At 42.9% G+C, this 20,398-nt stretch overlaps 3 protein-coding genes and 1 pseudogene across 4 annotated transcripts in view; 2 read left to right on the plus strand and 2 right to left on the minus strand.

Moving 5' to 3' along the window:
* Positions 1-20,398, minus strand: part of LOC125896593 (NACHT, LRR and PYD domains-containing protein 12-like) — a 451,585-nt gene that overhangs the window by 22,168 nt on the left and 409,019 nt on the right. The window lies entirely within an intron of this gene.
* Positions 218-8,618, plus strand: LOC125896594 (NLR family CARD domain-containing protein 3-like; annotated as a pseudogene).
* The window catches only part of LOC125896595 (NLR family CARD domain-containing protein 3-like), a 47,904-nt gene continuing 27,725 nt past the window's right edge, over positions 220-20,398 (plus strand). The window contains exon 1 of one of the 2 annotated variants that reach the window (XM_049589263.1): positions 220-308. The gene's annotated coding sequence lies outside the window, so the exon portion shown is untranslated. Of the gene's footprint in view, positions 322-20,398 lie in introns of both variants that reach the window. The other variant, XM_049589265.1, reaches the window with a different exon arrangement.
* Positions 10,897-19,476, minus strand: LOC125897551 (ovarian cancer G-protein coupled receptor 1-like). Its single transcript, XM_049590956.1, has 4 exons — positions 19,258-19,476; positions 13,343-13,518; positions 12,680-13,248; positions 10,897-11,075 (listed from the first exon to the last, which is right to left on the minus strand). Exons 1-4 carry the CDS (start codon positions 19,435-19,437, stop codon positions 10,897-10,899), a joined length of 1,104 nt encoding a protein of 367 aa, XP_049446913.1. The 5' UTR covers positions 19,438-19,476.

The following is a 20,398-nucleotide window of genomic DNA, read 5'->3' on the forward strand; positions in this document are numbered from 1 at the left end:
AGCTGATCATTAGAGACATTTTTACATCTCCAACACTCGACACAGGTGAATTTAATAATGACCTCAGGCAGGTGAGGCCGAGGAATGAGGAAATTAAAACACTTCTGATTGGCTGACATCTGGTTAGACTGGATTTAATGTCACTCTGTTTTTTTTAGACTTGGACTGTGAAGGTATGAAGGAGTGAAAGCGTCTTCAGAGCAGACGCACACAGACACCAGGACAGACGAGGAAGAAATGAGCAGCGTCTTCTCTCCCAGTGTTTCCTCCACACATGAAGGTGGAAAGTGTCTGTAAGTCGACCTGAGGTGAGTTCAGCAGGTGAGAATCCTACCAGAGGAATCTGATCACATTGTGTCACTGTTCACCTGCACAGGAGGAAGGGTTCTGGATGCTGATTGGCTGAGTCTGAATATCTGTCTGATGCTTGCAGGTGTAAATATTCTCCAGAGTTTGTCTCATAAAATGATGAGGAGGTATCACAGGTGGAGGCTCTGGTGTAGAATCAGCAGCATTTAGATTTGAACTTCAGCTCCATCATCAGTGAGACATGTTGTGACGTTAGAACTGGTCGGACGGCTGAAACTTGGCTCAGGTGCATTTTGTTTACTGCTGCAGGTGTTGACAACAACAAGACTGACACATGAATCATGGGCCTTTAATATTTGGGGTGTTTTGTTTTAAATCATGGGATGATGCAGAGGCGTTGTTTGGCCTGTGCTGTGAATAGCCCCGGAGCTTAATTAGGCTGTATATATATTTTTAGATCAGACCTTATAATGAACTAGAATCATCTGACCAAACGTAGGTTTGAGGGTTCTGAGTGTCTGTGTCATGTCACTGAGTGACTGCATGTTGTTGTGTCTGTGTGAAGGTGTGGACTCTGCTATGAATCAGGCTGAGGACAGAGAGGAGGGAGTCCCTCCCTCTAAAACCACTCTGTGTGGGGAACATGACAGCCAGACCAAAGCTCAGAGGTGAGACCAGGATCTCTAACTGTCCATGACTCAAATCACTCCACCATCACTGTTCACACTCACAGCTCTGTGTGTGTTCGACAGGTCAGACTCGCCTGTGTCCAGCTGTGTGTCCTTTAACAGTGACCTGTCTATGGATGAACCTATGAGCTTCAAAGGTGGACACCCCTCCGATCAAAAGTAATAAATTATCCCAGTTTGTTGTTATCAGTTTTAAAATATTCAAAAGTCGACATCATTTTCAGCAGATTTTCATTTTACCCGTGAATTTATCAGTGTTTGTGATTCTATCAGGATCCAACATGAGAGACCAGACTGTCCTGGACCTGGACCTGGACCTGGAGCTGGACCCAGCTGTGTGTCCTTCAAGACCGACCGCTCCATGCACAGCCCTATTGACCTCAAAGGAGGACACCAGTCTATCAGGATCCAACATGAACTAAGGTAAGCTTTTACAACCAAAACAAACGCTTTTCTCTAATTTCCCATATTGTGATTCGTTACCCAAAACAAACTGGGACTCACCCATAAAAAACAGCTCCATAGTGCTACTAACACTTTCTCATGTTTTCCATTAATGAAATTATCATTCACATTTTCCTTTTTGTGGATTGCCTCTAAAAAGGAAAGGGACAGCTAAACAATGTGTGGAGGTGGAGAGGAGAAATTATTAAAGAGGCAGTTATTTCTCCATCAGATATAGAAATGTGATGATGTTGCAGAGCAGTAACTCACAGCGTAGGACATGTCAGACCTGCGGGCGATGTTGCCTGAGGCTCTCTGCAAACAGGCGTCACATGAAACCACTACCTGTTCATCTTTCATCCAGCGCAGTCCAACTCCAGCATGTCTGTGCCAAGATCAAACACACAATACACATACTGTATTTATCACTAACCCCGGGAGACTCCATTTACTTCATAATAAATTCAGTTCAGTGAAATTATCAAGCAGTTCACTTCCCAATCCAGTGATAGATCAGTCAGAAACAGCAACAGTACATCATCTGACGCTTTGACATGAGCAGTAATCTAAGACATGGACACACACAGACACACAGACACACACACACAAACACACACACACACACACACACACACACACACACACACACACACACTAAACAGACAGTGATCACAAACAAAGCTCAGGAACACAAACTGCCCACAGTCACAAGTGCCAGCACCAGTTATGTTTCACACATACACACAAAAGTCAAAGAGCTTTGTCAGTGTGACGATTGTGAATTTTACAACCTGTTTTTTTTTTTTTTTTTTTACTCTCCACAGAGGTGATCAGCAGAGCTCAGAGGTTTCCAGTCGTCAGTCTCTCCAGCAGCATCAACCACACCTGGACTCAATATTTCAGGTGTGTAAATGTACAAGCGACCTGACCCCCGACCTGTAAAGCTTTACACTGTTCACCTGTAATGTTGTGTTCACACCAGGCGCGAATAAGACAATTCGCATGAGTGAATTACATGTAAAGTCAATGTAAAGATGCAAATTCCCCCCCCCGGGCAGCACAATGGACATGATGCAAAATACGTGAATTAAGCAAGTAGTGCAATTTTGCGCCATACGCTTATTCATGACAGCTAAAAAATCTGAACTTCAGCAACAGATTTGTGGCATGATAGCCAATCAGCATTGAGATTCTCTGGAGACATATGACACCAAGGACATACCAGTGTTCATTCATCGATTCGCGTATGAAGTGAGTCAGTACAAAATATTCTTGCGCTGGTTCAAACTCGTGCAAGTAATGCAACACAGAAATTTGCAACACAACATTAGAGTAGCTGCTGCTGTTTACCTGAACATAAAGGGTCAATTCACTTTCAACTTCCTGTTTAAAGGAATAATGCACCCAAAAATGTAAATGCAGCCATTATCTACTCACCCATATGCCGAGGGAGGCTCAGGTGAAGTTTTAGAGTCCTCACATCACTTGCAGAGATCCAAGGGGAGAGGAGGTAGCAACACAACTCCACCTAATGGAGGCTGACGGCGCCCCAGATTCAAACGTCCAAAAACACATCATTGAAACCACAAAATATCTCCATACTGCTCGTCCGTAGTGATCCAAGTGTCCTGAAGCCCCGACATAAAAAGCTGTTTGGAAAAACCTCATTTGAACTCTGTTTTTAGCCTCATTGTAGCCTGTAGCTCTAACGTGAACACACATGAACGCGGTGCCCCGGTCTCGCGCAATGACGTTTTTCCAAACAACAGTTTTAAGCTTCCTGCTTATCTGTACTACGAGATTGTCTCTTACACAGTGCATTCTGGTAATCGTAGGTTTTCTCTCTCTTTAGCAAAAGTGTCCTTTTTCTCTGGTTCTGCAGACAACCTGCTGCAAAAGTATTTGCGTCTTTCTACTGCAGAGACAGACCAGTTTTATTCAAAGGCCGTCATTCCAGCAGGAAAATAAAACTTCCTTAAAGAACCAAGGATAGGTACTATACTTCTATTTGTAGGCAGTAGTTTTAGAGGCTGGCCTCCTGTTGCCAGCAGATGATTGTTAGGATGGGGTATGGACCCAGTGCAGCTAACGGACAGAAAGTGTGGGTTCTGAAGTGAGGTGAGAATAGCCAAATGAGTACCTGATGACCAGGTACTGGAACGGGCAGGGAATTACTAAAGTAAGGTGGCAATAGCTGAATGAGTAAACTACCCACATATCCAAGCTTTGTCCTTGATGATCCAAACCCATCACACCAGTCAGCAGAGGTCTTTATGTCAGAGACGGGATGGTTTCTGTTCATTTGACTTTAAATCTGTTTTTATTGTTCTGTTTCAGCTGCTGGAGGAGAACATTGTCAGTTTTGTGAAGAACGAGCTGAAGAAGCTCCAAAAGACTCTGTGTCCAGAGTACCCAGAATCCTCTAATGTTCAGAGGGAGAATGAGGAGGTGCTGGTCGGTGAGGATGAAGAGCAGAGGAGGAGCAGCAGAGAGGCATTTCTGAAGATCACACTGCACTTCCTGAGGAGGATGAAGCAGGAGGAGCTGGCGGACTGTCTGCAGAGCAGTAAGAGGATTTCTATTAAGATTTGACACGAAATGAGGAGACAACCAATCACTGATTTTATGTAATTTATATTCATTCAGGAGCTCTTGTCCCACTGTGTCGACATAAACTCAAATCTAACCTGCAGAAGAAGTTCCAGTGTGTGTTTGAGGGGATCGCTAAAGCAGGAAACCCAACCCTTCTGAATCAGATCTACACAGAGCTCTACATCACAGAGGGAGGGACTGCAGAGGTCAATGATGAACATGAGGTCAGACAGATTGAAACAGCATCCAGGAAACCAGACAGACCAGAAATAACAATCAGACAAGAAGACATCTTTAAAGCCTCACCTGGAAGAGATGAACCAATCAGAACAGTGATGACAAAGGGAGTGGCTGGCATTGGGAAAACAGTCTTAACACAGAAGTTCACTCTGGACTGGGCTGAAGACAAAGCCAACCAGGACATACAGTTGACATTTCCATTCACTTTCAGGGAGCTGAATGTGCTGAAAGAGAAAAAGTACAGCTTGGTGGAACTTGTTCATCACTTCTTTACTGAAACCAAAGAAGCAGGAATCTGCAGGTTTGAAGAGTTCCAGGTTGTGTTCATCTTTGACGGTCTGGATGAGTGTCGACTTCCTCTGGACTTCCGCAACAATGAGATCCTGACTGATGTTACAGAGTCCACCTCAGTGGATGTGCTGCTGACAAACCTCATCAGGGGGAAACTGCTTCCCTCTGCTCGCCTCTGGATAACCACGACCTGCAGCAGCCAATCAGATCCCTCCTGACTGTGTTGACATGGTGACAGAGGTCAGAGGGTTCACTGACCCACAGAAGGAGAGTACTTCAGGAAGAGATTCAGAGATGAGGAGCAGGCCAGCAGAATCATCTCCCACATCAAGACATCACGAAGCCTCCACATCATGTGCCACATCCCAGTCTTCTGCTGGATCACTGCTACAGTTCTGGAGGATGTGATGAAGAGCAGAGAGGAAGGAGAGCTGCCCAAGACCCTGACTGAGATGTACATCCACTTCCTGGTGGTTCAGACCAAACTGAAGAACGTCAAGTATCATGGAAAGTCTGAGACAGATCATCACTGGAGTCCAGAGAGCAGGAAGATGATTGAGTCTCTGGGAAAACTGGCTTTTGATCAGCTGCAGAAAGGCAACCTGATCTTCTATGAATCAGACCTGACAGAGTGTGGCATCGATATCAGAGCAGCCTCAGTGTACTCAGGAGTGTTCACACAGATCTTTAAAGAGGAGAGAGGACTGTACCAGGACAAGGTGTTCTGCTTCGTCCATCTGAGTGTTCAGGAGTTTCTGGCTGCTCTTCATGTCCATCTGACCTTCATCAACTCTGGAGCCAATCTGATGGAAGAAGAACCAACAGGCACCTCCCAGCTGTCTAAAGTCTTCAGAGACAAACAGAATCTGAAGTATCTCTACCAGAGTGCTGTGGACAAGGCCTTAGAGAGTCCAAATGGACACCTGGACTTGTTCCTCCGCTTCCTCCTGGGTCTGTCACTGCAGAGAAATCAGACTCTCCTGCGTGGTCTGCTGACACAGACAGGAACAAACTCAAAGAGCAGTTACAAAACGGCCAGGTACATCAAGAAGAAGATCAAAAAGAATCCAGATCCAGAGAGAAACATCAATCTGTTCCACTGTCTGAATGAACTGAATGATTGTTCTCTAGTGAAGGAGATCCAACAGTCCCTGAGTTCAGGACGTCTCTCCACAGATGAACTGTCTCCTGCTCAGTGGTCAGCTCTGGTCTTCATCTTACTGTCATCAGAAGAAGATCTGGACGTGTTTGACCTGAAGAAATACTCTGCTTCAGAGGAGGCTCTTCTGAGGCTGCTGCCAGTGGTCAAAGCCTCCAACAAAGCTCTGTAAGTGGATCTTTGGTCACATTGAGTGTCACCTTTAGGCTTTTAATAGATCCAAAATATTAACATTTCATTCTGTTAACTGATTCTTCTTCAGGCTGTGTGACTGTAACCTCTCAGAGAGAAGCTGTGAAGCTCTGTCCTCAGTTCTCAGCTCCCAGTCCTCCAGTCTGAGACACCTGGACCTGACTAACAATGACCTGCAGGATTCAGGACTGACATTACTGTCTGCTGGATTGGCAAGTCCGCACTGTAGGCTTGAAGCTCTCAGGTAAATATTCAGATTCATAGGAGAGACATTAAATGTCAATGGCTTCACATCCCTTTTACAATCTGTGAATGTTCCAACAGTTTGTTTGAAACAGAATATCATGGTGTGTCACATTTCACAGTTCAAAGTTCAAGAGACATAAAGCTGATTCAAAAGACAAAAACTCAAGCAGGCAACAAAACTGAGGGAGCAGGTGGACAAGAAACAAAGTACTAAAGAGAAACACACACATGGAGGGAATCCAGAAAGGAGCACAGATACCGATGCAGGGACCAGCACAGATGGACTGACAGAGAACAAAGTAACTGGGCAGGTTTAAGGAGGGACTCACTAACAGGGGAAGTGAGAATAGGTGAGTCGACTGCAAGACTATTGAGGGACAGGTCAAACAAATCAGTGTGGGGCAGACAAGTGGTGCTGCTCAAACTCAAGGATGCTTCCTTGGTAGGACGGGTCCTTCCAAGTTGGGTCCTACAGAGGCTAGGCCAGACTCCTTCCTAGCATTCAGTGAATATTGGAGCAGGCTAGTGAGTGCCCACGTGTGTCACTGAAGAGGCCCCACTTCAATATCGGCAAATCATGCCCAGTTGGTACCTCATTCCTGCTGAGGATACATACGTGCATCCTTAAAAATTCCCTGAAAGAAGGACGCAATCTTTCATAGAATATGCCTCCTTGAAACTCAGCCATTGAAGGATCGACTGAATTTCAAAGAGGCTACATCATCAAATTCCACCGATCCTTCAAATTCTACAAAGACTGCGTCCTTCCTTCAGGGAATTTTCAAGGATGCATGTGTGTATCTTTGGCGGGCATGTAGTACCCACAATTCTTTGGAGCCTGTAAGTTGCACAGTCCCTGCATGACGTACAGTAATGTGTGTGTGTGTGTGTGTGTGTGTGTACGTGTGCATAGTCTGTGTGGCTGTCTGGTCACAGAGGAAGGCTGTGTTTCTCTGGCCTCAGCTCTGAGCTCCAACCACTCCCATCTGAGAGAGCTGGACCTGAGCTACAATCATCCAGGAGACTCAGGAGTAAAGTTGCTGACTGCTGGAGGGGACGATCCACACTGGAGACTGGACACTCTCAGGTATGAACAGACAACAAGAACGAACCAGTTGTTCATGTGGCCCACTGAAAAGCAATGTTGCTTCATGTTGAATAGAAGTTAGGACTTTGTGTAGGATGGAAAACTCATTCAGAAGGAAGGTTATTAAGAAGAAAGAATGTGGTGGCCTTACTGTTTGTCCTCTTCCAGAGTGGAACACTGCGGAGCAGAGAGGTTGAAACCAGGGGTGAGAAAGTGTAAGTCTGACTCATATAAGAAAATAGTATGCTTTTGACATCACTCTGCTCCTTACATGTCAGAGGCTACTGGTTGGGGGTCGTGGAGTTTGCATGTTCTCCTCATGTCAGCGTGAGCTTCTTTTCATGCATCCTGGCACCTTATGTTTATCAAAAGATGATAAAGATGATGATAATCTGCTGCTGTGTGTCTTGTTCTTTCAGTCGCCTGTAAACTCACACTGGACCCCAACACAGCAAACAAAGAGCTCAGACTGACTGATAACAACACTAAGGCAAGACTAGAAGCATCAAGTCAACCATATCCTGATCATCCAGAGAGGTTTGACTGCTGGCAGCTGCTGTGCACTAATGGTCTGACTGGTCGCTGTTACTGGGAGGTGGAGTGGAAAGGACGAGTCGAGGTAGCAGTGAGTTACAGAGGAATCAGAAGGAAAGGAAACAGTCCTGACAGCTGGTTTGGAAGGAACGATCACTCCTGGAGTCTGAGCTGCTCCGCTGATACTTTCTCTGTCTATCATAATAACAGAATAACCTTCATCCCTCTCCATGTCTCCTTCTCCCCTGCTGTCCCCAAGAGAGTAGCAGTGTATGTGGACTGTCCTGCTGGCATCCTGTCCTTCTACAAAGTCTCCTCTGATGCACTGATCCACCTCCACACCTTCAACACCACCTTCACTGAGCCTCTGTACCCTGGCTTTGGCTTCGGATTCTGGTTTGGTTCTTCAGTGTCTCTGTGTTCTCTGTGCGAGGATGACTCTGCTCCTGTGTAGAAAAACCATCCCCCCCTTTATATGCACATTTTCAATTTGCACATTAACACTTTACAAACTGATGTACCAGGGATGCCCACAGCAGATCATTGTTTGCACTTTCCTGTTTGAATAGCTTTTACTGTGCCGTGCAAACATGGTATTTTGTCATATTTATGCCAGTATTTCCCGCAGACTGACCGGAGGTTGCCACTTTGTATTTCACTGGAGATGGTCGTCTGAATAATCCTGTGTACATAGTGAACACATTCTCACTCTGACCTTATCACATATCCACGTTTCCACGTCCACATATGACGTCCAAGGTACCCTGGGTGTGTTGGTTGTTGACGTTCTGGGACGCCGTGTCAACTTCAGCCTGTTACATGCATTGTCTGTTTTCAAAATACACTTCTGTTTTCACAGGAAATGTACAGTTTGATACAGTATCTTTCAAAATAAAAGCACTACGTCAGTGCAGCACCACCAACTGATGTTTTTTTCCTTCAACAACACACATGTGGTTGGGTTTAGGAAAAAATAAACTGGGTTTGGCTTTACAATCTTACAGGAAGTGAACACTGGTCTTCAGGGTGAAAGTCAGTGGTTGTTGGACCCATCCATGACCCCCCCTCCCTACTGCCCAGTAAATCTTTCGCCACCTTAATTTATGTTGTTGCCGACCTCATTTCCCCCTGACGCCCACAGCAAATGGCCCTTTACCATGCCGCTGTGAAAGAGTAAGACCAGGTTGATATATTGATCTAAAAAGAACATTCATTCTTGTCGTATGCATAATCGTGTATATCTAGATCTAAATTAAAAACTAAAGTAGCTAGAACATGTATTCTGCAACAGAAAGCTGAGGCTTCCGTCTCCTGTGTCATCACGTTGTACGCTCATAATGATGTCACTGAGCTCTGTGATGTGTTGTGCAGAAACCACGTGAAAACAAACAGCGGCACCAAAGGAATGAATGACGAATCCATGACAGTGTCTTTTCACTCTGCTCATACAAATGATCAAATCTCAAAAAATCAATAATGTTCATAGTTCAAATGGTTGTTTTTTTTTTTTGCAAAAAAGCAGCCCTGAGGGAACCAGGGACCCTCTTGCTGTGAGGCGACACTGTTAACCAGTGCACCACCGTGTCGCCTATCTTAGTTGACTTTATTCTGATTTCTCAGCCTTTGTAAAGCCCTGCATGTGAGTTGCCTCTGTGCTTGAGATGTGCTTTATAAATGACGTTGCCGTGCCGTAATGCAGCGAGTTACCCAAAGACACACATTCACAATTTTGTCAAGAAACAGATTTTTAATTGAATTTACAGAAAATATACAATTTCAAACACTACATAAACTGTGATATAATATTTTATCCATATTGCAAATCACTCAACAGCTGCAAAGTATCTGCTCTGAATCACATCCTAAAAACAAACAGGCCTCTCACTAAAACACCCAAAATAAAACTTACATTAAATAAAGAAAACAAACAAAATCATAGTTTATGATCTGTACAAAATCTATCAGTAAAATCAAAACACAATTTTGGACATACACAAGTTATAACTGAAGAAAATAAACAACCTGAAACTTAAATTAAAAGCCTCGTCCCAGTTAAACACCCGGCCCCTTTAACCAGCCCGGTGTGGCTCCACATATGACAAACAAAGGCCTGTCTCTATTAGAGGCTGGTCTGGATCCAAACAGCTCATTATTTTATTATAGTTCTTCAGATGTATAAAGCAGGTTGTTGTCTGCCTCAGATTATGTGTCTGTTCCTGGATTACGCTGTAAATTATTCATCTTCCTTCAGTCTGTCAGGGTCCATGGATCAAAAGAGTCAAACGAGTTTTACATAAAAATGAATCCAAGCTGTGAGGATTGTTTTAACAGGATAAAGTGGTGATGTGTCGCTGTGTCAGGGACTGTAACTCTGTCTGTCTGATGCTATTACTGTTTATATAGTAATAGCATCAGATTGGTTTAAATAAACACTTTGATATTTCCTGATATTTGCTGAGCAACAGTTTGTGTGAGAGGAATTAAAGGCCTGTCTCTAATACAGGCCTGTTGAGTTCAGTGATTGAAGCAAATAACAGCCCAGTGTAGTGGAAATGCCTTTTTGAGAATGTTTGCACTCGTAATAAAGTTTGGGGCACCACCCTCCTAATGAGGGAAGTGACTAATCAAATTAATAACTCTGTAAACCAATTATTAATTCATCAGCATGCTTATCAATAATGAATCAATCTCAGTATCTGGGTTGGGAATTCTCCATACAGGGATCTTAGTCCCTACTCAAAAGAAATACACAGACAACAACTTGGCGATAAATGAAGATTTATTGAAGCTAAATGTGTAACAACTGAGTAAATGAATGAGGATAATATGAAATAACACAAAATCAACACTAAGTATAAATAGATTTAACAAGAAGTAACACTCGTGTGAGTTATTTAATTTGGCGATAGTGAGAGAGTATGTTAAGATAAATTGGGAACGCTGGGATGCGCAAAATATTTATCAAGGAATCCTAAATTAAGATTAAGATAATTAAATCTCCAATTCGACATCAGCTCTTACCACTGCCCAGCGGGTCACCTGTGAGGGGAATTCGTTGCCTCCTTTCTTAGCAGCAAATCATGCAGACGTTTCTCCTGAGGACTCCCAGATTGTCACTTTGCAACTCCCGCACTTTCCAGCAGAATGGAACCGGCTGGCACACTGTGGTGGGGGGAGCAGTTGAGCCTGTGACGTCCTGTGGGTGCCCCAACGTTGGCTGCCTTACGCTGCAGCAAGCCTTTGGGTTTGGCACAAGAACCACTGTGGCTGGCAGCCGCTGGGTCTGATGAAGCTTTGGGTGAAGAGTCAGCTCGAAAAGGGGGCTTGTCTACTTTGTTATAATTACTCGCTTATAATAATGGTGAAAACAATATCGTTGGCCTTTCGATATTGTTATTAAAGTCATTATTAACACACATAAAAATGTTTAAAACACTGGAGATAAAAGAAAACTGGATAAGCAAAACTTTAAAGTTTAAAATAACTTTGATTGTGAGCACGAAAGAGTTACGCAGGAACCGAGTATTAAAGCGGAAGAAAAACATATGAAAGAAAAAGAAGAGTGGCAAAAAGGAAAGAGAAACACACTGAAGAGAGCAAAAACAAGAAGAGAGCCAGGTGCTTGTTTTTATCCAGCCAAAATGGGGGCGGGTTTAGTAAGGTGGTCTTCTTAGTTGTAAAATAGGCTTATTGCTTTATTTTAAAAGAAAGTTAATGCTTTTTATTAAACGAGATTATATTCTTTGACATGTTACACGTGATAGGCACATACTCTTCTCATTATGGTCAAAATGGGTTTTTAACATTCATTTAAAATGAATACGATTATTATGCCACGTGTATCAGCAAAGTACATGTATATACTGCTTCAAGTACACACACTCTAGACGAACCTATAGTTGCAATATATAAAGAAAAACAAAACGAGGAAGCACATATTCATGAAAACAGGTTGATTAATAAATCCAACTATATTTTAACTCCAAATATATAATGCAGGGCTCCTTATAGGAACCCACTTTAACTCCGCCACAAGATGGCAGATTACGCACATTTACAACATTATAACATGGATAAAATGTATAATTTCAGTTCTAACAGACATTTCAATTTTGTCACACAGAAACATTTGGTAAGAGAGAGGAGGGCGTGATTTCCCCAGGGCAATGCGAATGGACAGGATGTGATTAAGAAAAGAAGCATTGTCTCATGACAACTAGTGGGTCGTTCATCACTACGTTTTGCCCCAAGGCTGGATACTTTAAGACGGCATCTGAAACTTGAGGGATCCCAACTGACGTTTTACCTCCTTTTGGCCTAAGGATGGCTGAAAGAAGTGTTTGTCCAGTCTGGGGTAATACAGGGGTTGAGTCCTAAACATTTGACCTCTGGTGGTCTCGTGGGTCTTGTTCATTGATAATACTGGATAAATACTGGAAGTCCAGAAAGGCTGTTCCTCTACGCCGGTCTATAAACTGATGTTTTACAGTAATTAAAATGTGTATAAGACCAAAACAGTAAAACATCCTGCAGACTTGTTGACATGTTCACTACATCTACAAAAAAAGTCTAAGTAAAGGTTTAGGAAAAAGACGGCGTGGCGTCTTCAAAGAGCTCAGTGAATCAAAAATAATCTGTTTTGTTTCTGTGATGAAAGGATAATAATGACAGACATCAGCTCACAGACTAATAAAGAACAGACTTCCAGTTGTTGAAGGCGTCACAGTGAACCACAGCAAGGTTAACAAACCAGCGAGCAGAACTCCCACAGCAGAGTCAGGACGAGGCGTCCTCGTATCTACAGTCAGGTGTCTCACTGGAAACCTTATCAGACTCCTTTCTGTCTGCATGTCTCTGTCCCTGTCCCTGTCTTTGTCTCTGTCCCTGTCTCTGTCCCTGTCCCTGTCTCTGTCCCTGTCTGTCTCTGGCTACGTGAAGCTGAGTCTGGACACGTCATCACCACTGCTACTGCTGGACTTCTGATTTCATTGCTGTCCATTTTGCAACACCTCACAGAGGCCAGGAGACTGTGTGTGGTCCCTTTCCTCATGAAAACATACAGAACTAAATCTGCAAGAGGACACAACCTGATTAACACAAGAGACAGGAAGACAAGAGTGACATTAACCAGTTCACCTGCCACCATTGAAATGATGTAGGGCAGGAACAGCAGGATGTAAATCAGCAGCACCAGGACCAACATTCCCGCAATTCGTCGTTTTTCATCAGAGGGGACCGAGATGGAGGCAGACAGAGCTCTGAGGGTCCCACCCACGAAGAATATGAGCAGTGGGAGGGGAAGAAATAAAAAGATGGATTCGATTATGAAGCCCGGAGCAGAACTGGAGATTAACTGAGGGAGGAAAGAGATGAGAGGAAGGACCCAGACCACGACGCAGACCAGCACAGAGGTCTTGATGGTTCGTCTGAAGCGGTACCACAGTGGGAAGACGATGACCAAATACCTGCAACACAAGACAGACATGTCTTCAGAATTCTGCAGTAATACGATGATCAGACAGAAGGAGCTCTGCACACACTGAAGAGACAGATAGATACCTTTCCATGGCGATACACACCATGAAGCCAACACTGGCCAACACACTATAGCCATAGATAAACAAGACGACACGGTCCTCAGGTTGCACCATCTGAGCAATCATGCAGCAGAACTGGATGAGGTCAGAGATGAGGAGGTTGATGACGTAGATGGGAGCGACATTATCATTTCTCACCTGCAGGAAAACAAAGTGAACGAGCAGCTGTCAACATGTTCTGAACTCCACCTCAAGACCAAGGGCCAGATGTGCTGCAGCTCCTGCAGCTGTTCAGACACTGATATGATGCCGTCTGTCTCAGACACGTGTGCTGTATTTATCAAACAGAAGGTTCAGACCGGAGAGTGTCATGTTTGTGTTTGTGAGGTGAACCTCTCTGTTCATTACATACAGTATGCATTTCATATAAACCTCTACGGCCCACAGCTGCAAGATTAAAACATCACTTTTAACTGTCCTAAAATAAATCTGTGAAGATTTACAAGAAAGAAAAACACAGGTTAACATCATCAGTGTTAATCCTTGTGTTGTTTATCCTTCCACTGCTGTTGGACAGTAAATGTTTTCATAGGTCCGGCCATCTGGTCGTGAGCTCACCCAACCTGCAGACTGTCGAGCTCATCTCTTTGGCGTCAGGTAAGATGGCGTCAGGTGTGCCAGGTGCGCACAGAGCTTTGGCAGCAATATCAGTTTATGTGTTGGTTTTAAGTGTATTAAGATTTCGTTTTAATGATAGCGACAAGTATTTTTAATGTAGCGCATCTGTGCGAGTGCATTTGAACATAGTCTGCCGTTCGTCAGTTAATGCTGACAAACTTTTTGGATATGGCAGTGTTGCTCTGATCACCAGGCAGTCCAAAGCTGCTACTAGAGCAAGTAAAGTTTGGGGAACGCAACGACCTGATGCCTACAGCACTATATTATCCATCTGTCTGCTGCTATCCACAGATATTCATCAGTGCCCGGGCCCAGACAACTTGCAGCTGAAACACCGGCTAAATACCAACAGCAGCGGTGGCTGCCCAAACTGTGAGAAGGTGGTGAGAGCAAACGCTAAAGCTGTTGCTTGTGACTTTTGTGACATTTTTGTTCACATAAAATGCAGGAATATTTCACTGCGAGTGAACAATATGGCTGTCAGGACTAACTCAGACTTTCCCCTAGCTTGTAATCGGTGCTGTCTGGAAGAAATGTGTCATGCAAACGTCTTTGATGACATGGGTGAATCAGTATGCGGCTGTCATCTCAATGGATAATGACAGTGACTGTGAGCCTGTATTTACCCGAAAAGGACTGCACTTTATCCACGTGAATGCAAGGAGTCTCCTGTCTAAGCTTGAGGAAGTTGGACACCTTGCGTCTACATCTAAGGCTGCCGTGATTGCTGTATCGGAGACCTGGCTTGACTGTTCCATTGAAGACGTTGAGGTCGAGCTTACTGGTGAGAGGGTTTAGAGGCTTCCTAAAACCAAGCCTATAATAGAGGGTGTCTGTTATCGTCCACCTCAGCAAACAGAGTTTTATGAAATCCTTGAAACTGTTTGTTGTAAGAGTAATATTTGCATGGAGAAGGAATGAATTATTTTGGGAGATTTTAATACCAACCTATTATTGAATAGAAGTAGCCTGAAAGAATCTTTTTCAAACTTCTGTAAAGTGTCTGGTCCTAAATCACTCATTACAGAGCCTACCAGGATATCTATAACTTTTGTCTCAGACTGTGCAAAGATCTTTCAATCAGGTGTACTGGACGTAGCTTTTAGCAATCATAATGCTGTTTTTTGTACACATAAGAAAATCAAGTCACAACCACAAACTGACCATCGTTCTATCAAGTACAGATGCACCAAACAATATACAGTTGAAGGGTTCAATCAAAGACTATCTGAGAGAGACTGGGCTGATGTTCTGGAAAGTAATTATGTTAATAGTGCCTGGGATCTGTTCAGCAGCATTTCATAGCTGCACTTGATATGGTCGCATGGCGCAAGCTGGATAACATCTGAAATCGGTGATCTGATGAGACAACGTGATAGATTCCATTTTCAGTTAAAAGATTCCAAACTTAGCACTGACTAGGACTCGTGTATTTTCAGAATCAGGCTAGCTATATGGAACAAAAAGCAAAGTCTGAATTTTATAATAATTCTATTGTGGCAAACTCACATAATCCTAATGCTGTGTTCCCACCAAACGCGAATTCGCAAATTCGCGTGTCAAGATTACATACAAAGTCAATGCAAAGACGCGATTAGACGCGAAATTGTGTCGGACGGCGCGATGGACGCGTCTAGCGCGACGAGATGAACGCGATGGACGCGATAGAGGCGTCTAGCGCGGCGCAATAGACGCGAAATTCGCGTCCAATGCCTCGTCGCTCGAGTTGAAAATATTGAACTTTTGAAGCGAATTCGCGTGACGCTGTGCCGCGAAAGCCAATCAGCGTTGAGATTCTCCTGACGTCACTGCCGTGTGTCAACAACGTCCAGCAATAAACTGCTACTCACCGGAGACAGATGGACAGACGCTTTGCAGCTGAAATGGAGCGCCTGTAGTTGGTGTCCTGCCGGGAGATCCTGGCGCCAGCCCTCACCAACAGGTCCTCAAACTGGGCCCCAGTCAGCCTGAAGTACCGCTGAAAGCGGCTATCATCCAGACGGAGTTCCTGGAGGAGGTGGTGAAACTTGCCGAGCTGGATGCGCTTCTGCAGGATAGGGTGAACCCAAAAACGACGGCGTTTGGCCCTCCGACGCATCTGGGACTTCCAGAGCAGGTACAAAGCAGCGATGGTGGTTATCTCAGCCATGGTCGTCAGTGGCTACCCAAAGCTATATGATACTACGTGTCTACTCTACAGAGACCGCAACAAAAAGGAGCAGGCTTGGGTGAAAGTCGCTGAGGAGACTGGTCTATTTGGTAAGTTCTGTAAATATGTGTCTTTAATTAGTTTGCAGAATGGTTGTACTATGAATGTTAGCACTAGCTTAGCTCTCGTTAGCACAGCCGGCTTCCCCGCTACTCGCGCGAATGATGCGATAACGCGAATTAACAAAATGGTCAGGTGTCCAAACTCGGGCGTTATGGGCGGTGCGTTACTCGCGTTACGAGCGAGCAGAGTCTGGTAATATTGGAATAGTCATTAAGGATGAGTTGTGTTTTGACAAGCAGCAGGTTGCCTGTCATTTTAATAATATTTTACAATGGTTGCTGCCAGTCTGGATAATAAGTTGCCTCTTGCTTCAGGTATATATGGCAAGACTTTTGTGAACTCTTTTTATAAAAGCAAATAACCCTGTCTCAGAAGACAAGGTAAGAACGTACCTATCCACCCTGTCAGTGAATAAGGCCACTGGACTGGATCTTATTCCTGCAGGTTCTTGAGAGATAGTGCTGATGTAACAGCTAATATTCTTATGCATGTCATAAATCTATCATTAAGGCAGGGTGTGTTACCAAATGAAATGAAGAGTGCGAGGGTGGTCCCCCTTTTTAAAAAAACCCAGCAGATCAGAGGTTGGAAATTATCGGCCAGTTTCAATTCTGACGACAATATCAAAGGTATTCAAGCGTATTGTGGATGAGCAGGTGGAGGAGAATCTCGTCAGGCAAAAGTTGCTGTATGAATTTCAGTCTGGTATTAGAGCAACATACTCTACTGACACCTGTCTCATTCATCTCTTTGATTATATTCATCTGAACACTAATAAAGGAAACTATGTTGATATGATTCATCTTGATTTGCAAAAAGCGTTCGATACCATCAACCATGAAATACTACTTTTAAAACTGCAGTGTATAGACTATAGTGAAATAAAACTTAAATGGTTCTCTTCTTACCTCACAGAAAGGACTCAAGTCTGTGACGTTGAAGGTACCATTTCTGATTCCCAGGATATAATTTGTGGGGTGCCCCAAGGTTCTATCCTGGGACCCTTATTATTTTTAATACATATTAACGATATGTCAGCTGCTACAATATGCAAGCTTCTTTTATATGCCGATGACTATGCCGTACTTATTCCGGGGAATGATGTGAAGGAAATAGAGCATATTCTTAGCAAAGAGCTTGAGGCAGTTAACCAGTGGCTTATAGACAACAAGCTTTCTATACATCTGGGTAAAACAGAGTCCATCCTTTTTGTAACAAAAAAGAAATTAACAAATTCAAATACTCTAAAGGTCAAGTGTAACAGGACTGAAATAGTGTCTCAATCAAAGGTAACATACTTAGAATTAACATTAGACCAATCATTGACGTGTGAAACTATTGCAGCCAAAGTATTAGCCAAGTGTGCCAGTAAATAAAAATTCTTATACCGTAGGACAAGGCATTTTGATTTTCCCTTTAAGAAATTACTTGTTTTATCGCTGATCCAGTGCCACTTAGATTATGCCTGTTCTGCCTGGTTCTGTGGATTATCTGCTAAACTTAAAAACAAATTACAAGTGATGCAAAATAATGTGATCCGGTATTTGCTGAATGCTCACCCCAGAACCCATACTGGCAGGGAAGAATTTAAAAGGGTTGGCCTGCTGCAGTCTTAGAGTGGAACAGCTTAAATCATATGTTTAATGTTGTAAATGGACATGTCCCCATTTATTTATGCATTAATGTAACTATGATCCACACACAGCACAACCTTAGCACTAGGGCCAGCGTTCAATCTTGTATAGTACCTAGAATCAACAGTATAGCCGCAAGTTCTTTTTTCTACACTGGTATTAGGCCATGGAATAGTTTTCCACTTTCAACTAAACTTGTAACCTCACAGGGGATTTTTGAAAGCCATGTTAAGATGTTTTTATGGAACAAAGTGAATGCAGCATATTGAATGTTGAGATTCACTCGCCATGTTTATTTATTTACTTGTTGTTTTATGTTTTTACTGTCTCGTATTTTAGTAATTGTGTTAATTAGTAATTTTGCTTCTTAGTATGATGGTCTGTTTAGTCTTTGGTCTTATATGTTTATTTGTCAACATCAAGGACCATGTTGGAAATAAGTGCTTGCACTTTAACATGTCATCCTTTGGATTACTGTCTCTTTCTGTCTTGAATCCAAAATAAACCAAATTTAAAAAAATCACTCTTTGTTTTATTCGAGCAGATGTGTCAAGACTCAAGTGAGTAAAATCTATTAAACATGTTTAGTGATTATGAGAATGTCTAGATCAGGAAGATATTTAGTTACTGTGGAAAACATTAATCAGATTTGATTTTCAGCTTGTTATTCTCAGAGTGGTAGTCAGTGTAGCATTTGTACTTTACACAGAACGTGTGGACACTGCACCTTTTACATGTTTACATAAAGTAAAATATACCAATAGAAATAAAATGTCTTTGATGATTCACTATAACTACGTTCTACTATGTTGAAGAGGATAAAGAAAACCAACAACCCGCTGAGTATCTGGACATTTAGCCCCAACCAAACACACACACACACACACACACACAGTGACAGGAATCGCTGGCTGAAAAAGAATTGAATGGATTTTTCTGGTCTTTTCTTGGTTATTAACATTTTATATTTCCACAGGTTATTTTTGTGTGACAAAGTGAAATGGTAATAAAAGTGTATATTTATAAAGGTCTGAGGTTTATCTGTATGAGGAAGCTGTCTGTTTGATTTCACTCTGACTTATGGAGAAGAGGTGGGGTTTGATAAGGTCATACTTCCTCCTTTTCAGACGTGTCAATCAAACTAACTTTACACTGATAGTTTCTTTTACATTATTCTTTTCATTCTTTGTAAATGTTACTTTCTTCCTGTCTGGAGTAATATGGAGTAAATTATTCTGTAAAGTTATTACAGCGCTTCATCTCAGCCCCCCGACACCTGACCCCAGACCCAGATCAAGATCCTCTACAGAGAGACACATGACACAAACAGGAAGTAAATCATTATGTTCATACCTGAGAAAAAAGAGCACAGATGGCCACCAGGGTCAAAGGAACGCCGATGACAATAACTATGTATGTCACCACATTTAAGATGAAAATAAGGTTGTCAATATCATTGTAGTAGGCGTAGCTGATGTTGCTGAGATCAGAGCTGTTGTTGTGTGAAGTGTTGTACTTGTGTAAATCTCCCATTCTTCAGAGATGAACCTGTAGGTGAAGAGATCAGGTTATAGACAGGCAGCGTGTTGCTTCATCTCTAACATTGTTCAGTGACGTCACTAACGTACAGCACACACTTATTACACACACAGTCACATCAAATCAAATGTCACATTATCTGCTAATAATGTTAAATAACATTGAGGTAATACAACAGGTTCTGGTGACGTACGTGCTGCTGTGAGGTCCAGTTGTTTCACTAATTTAATGTCATATTGAATATTAATGTACGTAGGTTTAGGACGTGTTGTCTGTCCTCTGTACTCGACGAGGACGTTCACATGACTGATGAACCATCTGCAGTATCTTTCTATGTTCGGACTGAGTTCTCGTCTTTGTTCACGTCTACCAACATTTTGGTCATGTCATGTCCATCTCTGTCTGTCCTGTCTGTCTCTGCTGTCTCCTCTCAATCAATCTTCTCATTTCACACTAAAACATATTAACGGACTGTGAGAGGTGTTGGGTTCCTGACATGTCATCAGCAAACATATCGTCACAGCTCACACAAGTCTTTTGCCTATCTCAGCTGTCATCAGTTCACTGCACACGTCACTGGAAACACGTCTCAGTGGATTCATACAGAACTATAGACACAATAAGGATAGTTTATAAAAGCATTTTCTAAATATACAGATTCCATCCCTCAAACGTCTGAAGAGTTCTTTTATTAGTCTTTAACTCATGTTCTTTATTCTCTATCTTTAATGAATGAGTTTGTTACCAGCTCAGACTGTTTTTATTTTTCACACACACACACACACACACACACACACACACACACACACACACACACACACATACAGGTCAAAATTATATTCAAAGAAATACTTCCCCCACAAAACGACCACTAGTATGTCAGTGACTCACCGTGTGTTACGTTAAATTAATGATTCAGTGCTCAGTGTGGAGACGTGAGAGAAAAAGAGAATAT

The sequence above is a fragment of the Epinephelus fuscoguttatus genome, linkage group LG11, assembly GCF_011397635.1.
Source record: "Epinephelus fuscoguttatus linkage group LG11, E.fuscoguttatus.final_Chr_v1".
Taxonomy (NCBI): domain Eukaryota; kingdom Metazoa; phylum Chordata; class Actinopteri; order Perciformes; family Serranidae; genus Epinephelus; species Epinephelus fuscoguttatus.